We start from the raw sequence: 8,953 nt of genomic DNA, 5'->3' as shown, positions 1-8,953 counted from the left end.
GCTTGCATTGAATTAAAGAGCAATAAGTGTTCAATTAACAGGATTAAGTTAACAAAGTGGCGCCTTTGGAGTAGTACGACGCGAATCTATGAAAGGATAAACTTCCTCTTCTTAGACACCTACTATTGTTGCAAGACAAAAATTGGTCTATTCAGCAACTTCTGTTAAATTTTAAACATGGCAGGGTTTCCTTTTCCTTATCGGATTAAGGCTAACCTGTAAGTAACAAGACGAAATAGAGGAAACTTACAAAGCCTATTAACGAAGAAGAGCAATTGACGGAAATGTGAAGGATCATTCCGATAAATCCGCCGGAGATAAATAATACTCTTGTACAAATCTTTGACAATCGCTGAGCACATCTTGTTGTATGTTACAAATAAAAACATAGTACATATACACCTTATTCCAAAATGGCCGCTGATTTGTGCGGATACAAATTGGCCCTTCTTGCCTCGTTCAATATTCTTTTGAATTTTAAGCTTAAGAACGAGGCATCAAGGGCTTATTTGAATAAAAACAAAAGAATATTTAAATGGCGGCCATTTTGGAATAAGGTATATAGCCATGTGTTTTGCTCGAGAAAATAGACCTTATGGGAATTTAGCCACACGAGTGTCATTTTGGCCGACAGAACATTTTGCAACGTTTATCGAGTGCAATGAATACATATATGTTTTGAACTCAAGGTGAAATCAATCAAATTATAATTTTATAGTAATATGCAGTTCAAAAGATCAGTGAAAAGGTGCCAACGAATAACGCCTAGTTAACAGGTATATTGTACAACTGAGACCGTCTTGAATCGAAACCGCAATCAGTTCGTTGCACGCGATACTGACGATATTAAAAAAAAATCAGCAAAATCAATTTCATTTCAATTTCATCTAATTTGGGAATTGCCGATAAAACAGATTAATTTAGATAAAGGCTACACACAAACAACATGCATATTATGCCAAAAGAGGTTGTGCCATTCTGATAAAATAAAAGTCAAGCAAATCGTTCAGTGAGATAATCTGCAGTGTTGTTTTACAACGTTGAGCTGTATAGACGATCGAGTCCCACATGTGCGTTTTACATTTTGGAACATTTCTTTGCCAGCCTCGTCCGGACAAATTTGAGGTTATTTAAGGACGGTGCCTATTGTTATTGCATATTCGTTCTGCGCATCTCGAGATACTCGGATTTCCTATGGATGGTGCTTATTAATACAGGGATATTTTTTCACGGTTCAAAAGTATGCGGAGAAAGCAGAACTTAGCAAGTGCTCTTGGTATCCACAAAGAAAATTGGAGGTAACCACGCATTTTTCAGAGATAATCAAGCTTCAATTTGGAAAAGAGCGTCATACATTTCTTTTTATTTTAAAGCTCTTTACGAACATTGTTGATTAGTTATCTTCGAAAAATGCGTGGTTACTCCCAATTTTCTTTTTGGATTTCAATAACGTTAAGATCTGCTTTTCCCGCAGATTAAGTAAACCCCGCAAAAATACCTTTGAATTAGTAGGCACCGTCCTTCAAAAGGGCGTGGGCAGCCGACGACAAATTCTAAATTTCCCCTCCAAATCTCCACGCCAAGTTCATTCCAAAGTAGTTTGCATACACTTTCCATGCCGAACGACTAGCTTGGATAATATAACCGCGACGTGATTAGAATAACGCGAAGTTGCATTTCTAGATAACGTTCTCGAAGCCGTCGTCGTTCTTGCTTAAGCTTCCTAATACCTCTACAGATCTTCGCAAATATTGATGCATGTCCGACTTGTAGATTAATCTCGTAAAGACAAAATAGGTCGCATGCGCGAGTGGTTCGCCTGGCACTGTCTGGAGATCGTGAGAGCCCGGGTTCACGAATCGTTCTATGGGTTTCAAGGCCCGACAGAGAATCTAATGATTCTTGTAGATTGAATTTTTCATTCTGTCATGGCTACACAAGGGCTTTGATAAAATATCTGCTGTTTTGTTTGGTGACAAGGAGAACTGGAGCCTGGTTTATTTTGAACCGTTGTTTCGCACTTATTTTTAACTGTACAATCACAGTTGTTCATTAAACTGGTTTTTATTATTAAAAAAAGGCATTGATTAGAAGAAATGCGGTGTTTTTTTAGCGCATAAATACGGTACAGTATTACAAAAGCGTCTGAAAGCAAGCCGATATGTGCAAGGTACGGGGCATTAGACATAAGAGACTTTTCATTCCGTTTTAGTTTTCATGAATAGAAGTGTTCTCGTGTATCGTGCGGTTGACAGGCCATCATCGATAGAGAGACGCTGGTCTGATTGAACTAATTGATCAAAACAAAAGGTCAGCGAGATTAAGGCTCTGGAAGCCGATGATTATATCATGAATTGGTCAGTAATTCAAAGCAGCCCTGCAAGCAATGAATTCAAAAACAACAACACGACTTTTCGAGAAGACCGGGGTTTTTTTCCAAAATGACGTCGAAACGCATTCAAAACATTCTTGGACAAAATTTTGTTGACAAGTGAGCCAAAGATTTAACACAGTCTGTCAGTTCTGAAAGCGACATCATTGGGTGCATTTAATCTGTCAGCTTGCTTGAACGTCAGTAAAAAAAAATCATTTAACTCTAAACATATCATGTTCTGAGATTTTATTGGGACCGAAAAAAAATCGTTTCATCGCTATTCAATCTTCAATACAAGGTCAATTTAAATGAAATGTTATCCCAGGGACTTTTGATTAAAAATCAAGCTAGATGTTTAACTCATGATCATTAATATTCATTAGGAAAATGAATTAATTGTATTAATCTTTAAATATTAACTGCGGGAACTGGGACTCGCTTTCCACCAATTAATCTCGGGAAGATTTTTCGATTCGGCTTCACTTGTGTGTTGATTCTCTTTTAGAAGAGGTTATGAACCTTTTTTTAATCCTGAATTAACTTCTTCGAATGGAACGGGCAAGACTTTGTAATAAAATTCGAAATAGACTTGTATCATCTTCCTTAAACCGTTACACTATTTATTCATCTTGACCACATCATTAGGAGATAAAGAGAACTGAGACAAATGTTTAACAATTGCAATGATTACGTTGTTCAAATAATTACGAAAAGACCATGATTGATGAAAAGATACTGTAGGTTACAGAAGGGATTCTCCGGTTTAATGAACAAAACATTTCGCATTACTTATGTATTTTTATTTATTTACTTTACATTGCCTGGCAAATTGCAACGTTTATTATTTACACACAAAAACCGTACCCAAGTGCTTAATGGTGTTTCCATTTCAAGTTGTTTATTTACTTTTCGTTGACAATTATCTGCTTTTTCACTATCTTCGCTTCGGAAAATACCCCCCAAAACACACATAGAGATGTTCTCTGATAAATAAACCATTTTATAAGAACTCTCACTATTTCGTTGGGTTAGAAATGTGGCGGATGAACAGAGATTTCAAAGTCAAACAATGTTCAGGATAATTTTCGACGTCCGAGCAGCGAATGATCCCAGCGCGCAATGCATAACGGTCAATACTGGGTCTTCAAACACACCTAAACTTTTAGGGATACACAGAAGCTCTAAATCAAAGCAGTCCGTTTCGAAAAGGCAAACCATGTCGCTTTAATTAACCGACATTTCCTGTCATTCAGTTGCTTTGTTTAACCAAACAGTGAAACGGAAGCCCGCTATTTCCCATTTCCTCTCGTTGTATTTTCTGTACTTAGCTACTTAGGAGACTGCTAGCCATAACAAATGTAAAAGCGATCAACGACGTGCCGCAGACAAAACCGCTCTAGCTGCGTTTACAATCACGCCCAAGTACATAATCCAGATTCCTCAGACTGGAAATCAAAGGCGTTAGAACGCGTTTGTTGGCTCCGTTATATCCGATTTCTAAACAAAGGGTCTAGAGGTTATCTCTGCCAAGATATTTTTCTCGAGTTTAAATTTCCGCCCATGATCAGATATAACTTGCAACTCCTTCTTGGCTAAAACGATTGTATCATCAGGTCCCGAGAGACAAGTGCAACAAAACGCGAAGCGAGATTCCAAGAAAATTGCTAACTCAAGGTGAGTAACTTCGTATCCACACCTTTTTCCTTTTTATTTCTAACGCTTGCACGGGTATTTCCTCGGACTGTTGCGACCATGTAGATTTCATTTTAAGTCTCAGAATATAGTCATGGTTTAATTCTAAAAAAATTGAGCGCTAAATAATTGTTTAAAAAGCGCACAAAAAGCCACACAGCTCTGCCTAAGAGGCAAACCTTTAGCAAGTAATGCTTTAAAATAGGAAAACGGAGAACGGAAACCGCTGTTATCTTCCTAGATTATGCCATGGACTCGCTTTCGATTCTAGCGAGCTATATTTCTTCTCCAACTCATCCTCCCCATCTTTCAATTTGTCACTTTTGAACACTTTGTAATTACAGCAGTTATACCAAAGCGCCCATCGTTACTTTGATCATTATAAAGTCATCGATTAAGGACTTTAACCTGTGAAGTCGGCTTAAGAAATAAGGTGGATTCATCAGTGTGACCGAGAAGTTAAAATCCCTGTCATATCACACGGAAGAATGTCATGGGAACGTACACGCAGACGGTCACCCGCAACTTACAGCACAGTACCTACTGAACTGAAAACCAAAGTCTAGGACTTCTGCAAGCCTCTTTGCTAGCTAGTCTTGTCTACATGCAGTTAAGATTTGATGCAATGTCATTGCTGTATAGTACCATCTCAAAACTTAAAAGTCTACTGAGGAATTTCACGAAACATTCCGATAATTCCCGGCAATTTAGGTTTCACTCTTTTCATAACCGTTTCGGTAAGAGAAACTGAAACTTGAGAAAGCCAAAAGAATTGTCCGTCTATGCACCAATCCAGATCGCCATTACTTCCCATGTAATCAACAGAGAGAAATGCAGACTTACTGCTTTATTGCCTTTATAACCTGAATTCCAAGTACTATTTCTCGCTCTCTTCGGGCAGTAACTTTCACATAGCAAAAGCAAAAGATTAAAAATGCAGTCTATCATTAGGTCCAACTTCGTCGTTGCAGTTTTAGAACAAAAATCGTTTGTGTTTTGTTGGTGTAATAGAAGCAAGGATGCAGAAAAATACCAAAAGGCTATATCAATAGCATCGTTGTCGAAGTTTGTTTACACAGCAGTCTTCGAAAAAGCCGTATTATTTTAAAAGATTTTGTTTCAACAAACTGGACTCGTTTCAACTCAACTTAGACAGTCCACATGCCAACCTTAGAATGGTGCAGTAACATTGAAGTTCCAACGAGATGAGCTCCCCATTGTAATTGCTTGTTTCGCATTGCAAGTTGCGAGGTGATGTCGATATCGTTTTAACTTATCAAAGTTTTTCCATGAGGTGTTCGTTAGACAAAATCTCAAGAGGTTAAAAAGCAGAAAGAAAAACCAGTACAGTCCGAAAGAGAAACGTTACAACAACAAAAAAAACAAAAACAGTGCATCTCTGTTGTGAAGCACAGTCAGTAAACAGTAGCACATGAAAGTTAAACCGCTCAGTTGCAGTAAACAGTAGCAATTGCTGGGTGGGCTTCCATTTTAATGGTCACACTCAAGGATTTCAAGAATTTAAATGCCGAGTAAACACTAACCGTACAATATAATAAACAGTACCACATGCAGGAAAGTGTTTAATTCCAAGATTTCATGTGTATATTCATGCACTGTACCAGAACATTCATTCCATTGACAAAACTTTTGACTGAGCCGACTTTTGAAGGGCATAACAAACAGGATCGGAAAGTGCCACTAAGCAGATTCTATTCGGTCGCAACTTAGGATTTTAAAATAAACAAACCCGAAACATAAAACCACCTTACACAACATCAACAGAACCAGAGGAAAGAAGTGCCCATGCAGTAGATTTTATTTGGATATTGACGTCCTAAACGACTGACGAATCCAGATTTTCAGTAAAAACTACAAAACCTTAAAACCACGTTAAAACGCATAATGAAGATTGAGTGAACAGTACCACAGGAAAGTACCGCTCAGCCGTAGCTACAGCGCTTCTACTTGAATGCTCACGCCTTGGGATTCAATAATAATGGTAAGCACAATCCGCAGGGGAGAACTGATCATGCGGTAGATTTCGTTTGAACGGCTACACTTCAGCCGAACCTTGAAAAAACTATGACAGTCCAACGAAACAAACACAAACAGAGTAAAACACATCTCAGTAGCTAACATTTGAACGGTTGTACCTCAAGATTTCATTTAACAGTAGACTGAAATTAAAACCTGAGGAACCGTGACATGGCTAAGCTTAAACAGCGCCCTGGAATTTGATGTAGTCAAACGTGAGTTCACAATTAATGCTCTCCACTGTAAACTCTCTCCTGCCGTAGAACTTTTACCTTCAAAAGACGTAACAAATTTTACGAGCTTAATGCTTCTTAATAAGCCTTTGGCGGTAATCTCAGCCATCGCTAAGTGTTTCAGTTTTGGACACATACACATACTGTACCACTAGGGGGCAAATTCACTGTTGTCTGAACCCAGTTTGCTCTCCAATGCACGCATGGAACGCACATTGCGTGAAAGGAGAAAGATCGACTTCATAGTACTTGGAAAATGCCTTAACCAGTTGAAAAGTCTGGGTCCGACTAAAAAGTATATGAATACCGTGTTTGATTAATATCCTTACTGATTAAAAAAAAGGAAAGGAAAGGAAAGGAAAGGAACTTTATTTAAGTGTTTAGTCGTTCTAGCGCTGGAGCACTAATAGCCCACTTTGGATGTAATAAAAGTCAGTCCTAAACAAAAGGCATCAACTCGAGGCTCTGGGAATAAACTCATTCACTACTTGCGCAATCCCATAATACACCTCTATTACCCCCCAAAACTTTTGCATAGCCATTGTTCGCAATTTCTCCTAGGACATGAAAATGTCCCAAGAGGAGAAGTCGAAAACAATGCCTACGCCTATTTTTGGTGGGTAAAAGAGGTGTATTATGGGATTTGTGTAAGTAGTGAATGAGTTTATTCCCCAGAGCCTCGAGATGATGTCTTTTGTTTTAAGACCTAATTTTAACATATTGAAAGCGGGCTATTGGGGACACTGTAAACTAAAATTAACAATCAACGTAAATCAATTCAAATGTCGGTTTTTGGTTTTTGAGGAGGGAGCTCCTCCGTTTAGCAGGTAAACGAATGGATGGAAGCCGCCATTTAAGCTAGAATATAAACGTGTAAACAAGGCCCGGCGAAACTTAAACAGAAACACCGGATCCTGGTGGTGAAAAATCAAATTTATCAAAAACCAAAACAGCAAGGATGATTGAACCGTTCAATCACCCTCATTAACCGGTCCTTTGTCTTTCTCAGGTACAGAGAAGATGTCCGGCACTGGAATCGCTATGATGGTTGTCTATGTTTACACCAAAATTTACACTGATACGGGTGGCCTAGGACTCAGTATCTACAGACCACAGTGTCCCCCCGGCTTTTGCATTCTTGGTGATTACGCACAGGAGGGAGACACCAGTAAGCCAAACCATGGTGCCATGCTATGTGTTCTCATGACTGACTCCAAAGTGGTGGCCAGAGCCGTGGGGTTCAATCAAATGTGGAGTAGCGAAGGCCCGGCCAGTGGAAATGGCGACTTCAGCGGAGTATATGACGATGAAGATTCCACCGATTATAGCGGTACTTCCGCTTCCGGCAATAGCCAAATCCTAGCATTTTGGGAACCTACAGTTCCCCACGACAAATATGTTGCACTTGGTCACGTCGCCACAACCAGTTACGAACCACCACATGATATTCAAGTATGCGTTGTGCACAAAAGTGTGGCCACGCCAGGGATTCCAGGTAAGCGTTTGTGGATGGAAGAATCCCGTATGTCAAGCATCTGGACTTTGGCTCCCAGTTATCACTACTTGAACATTGGTACATTTGTAAGTAGCGATTCCTCAATAGCACCTCGCGTCAATCAATTCTGGTCGTTGATTCCTAGTGTCATTCCCGCTCCACACAACACGTCTTTGTTGATCAAGAAGCTAAAAAGGGCCGATCTGGCACTTTTATACCGGGGACAAGAATGCCACATAGATTCCAAGCCTCTAAGTGTGTACCTCCCGCAAGCACCCACTGATTATGCCCCTCTGGGACACTACGCGGAGCAGGGTCCCGTGTCGCAGCATAAGGAAGTGAATGTGCTGGTTGTTAAGGAGGAAGGGGGCAGAGGACTTCTAAGAAACCCTATAGCCTACCAGGAGCTTTGGAGGTCAAATGCTGCGAGCAACAATACGAACGCCGCCATTTGGAGACCAGTGCCAGCCCCAGGGTACCTCTGCCTTGGTCACGTGCTAGGTCTCGGCTTTGATGCACCTCCCACGAATGCCATTATGTGCCTTCACTGGAGCGTGGTAGGCAGGAGCCCAGCTCGTTGTAAGAGGGTGTGGTGGAACAAGTGTTCGCTCAAAAAGCAAGCAACAATCTGGAGCGTGACAGGCGCGGATACTTGCCTCACCGCTAATACGTTTGTCATTCATCAAGGGCTGCATCTCCCTCACTGGGAGGAACTGTTGTTTCACTGCTTTTATCGAAACGAGGTGCCAGTGAAGTAGAGAGGCGAGACCTTACAAAAAGAAAAAAACCCGAGAGCAAGCTATATTGGAGGGGTGGGGTGAGGACAGGAAAAAAAGCCCATCAACGGCTCCAGCAGTCCTCAAAGAGCGGTTCCGGACAGGAGGAAAGAAAAGAAGGACGTTTTCCCTAACCCTAAGCTTTGACATAATATTATCCAGATTTCTGGTCGTTATTTCTTTTTGTAGATATCGCAAATTTCAAACCTTATCTGGTCAATCATATAAGGTAGAGCTCGAGTCAAAAGCCGAGAATAAAGTTTCCTTTTGAATGTAGCACAAGAAGTTCCCTTTGATGCTGATGACATAACAGTTAATGTAATTAAACCACATTATAAGGAAAGCC

At 40.2% G+C, this 8,953-nt stretch overlaps 2 protein-coding genes across 2 annotated transcripts in view; one reads left to right on the top strand and one right to left on the bottom strand.

Annotated features, from left to right (window-relative positions):
- LOC138052812 (protein MMS22-like) overlaps positions 1-8,953 on the bottom strand; it is a 71,825-nt gene that overhangs the window by 53,677 nt on the left and 9,195 nt on the right. The gene's annotated exons all lie outside the window — the stretch shown is intronic.
- Positions 3,917-8,883, top strand: LOC138052810 (uncharacterized). Its single transcript, XM_068899398.1, has 2 exons — positions 3,917-4,048; positions 7,346-8,883. The coding sequence occupies exon 2, from the start codon at positions 7,357-7,359 to the stop codon at positions 8,587-8,589; it is 1,233 nt and encodes a 410-aa protein (XP_068755499.1). The 5' UTR covers positions 3,917-4,048; positions 7,346-7,356; the 3' UTR covers positions 8,590-8,883.

This window comes from Montipora capricornis, chromosome 6 (genome assembly GCF_036669925.1).
Source record: "Montipora capricornis isolate CH-2021 chromosome 6, ASM3666992v2, whole genome shotgun sequence".
NCBI lineage: Eukaryota > Metazoa > Cnidaria > Anthozoa > Scleractinia > Acroporidae > Montipora > Montipora capricornis.
This window is presented reverse-complemented; position numbering and strand designations above follow the sequence as displayed.

Excerpts from the sequence above, each read along its gene's own strand:
- LOC138052810 (XM_068899398.1), top strand. The coding sequence starts at position 7,357 with ATGTCCGGCACTGGAATCGCTATGATGGTTGTCTATGTTTACACCAAA.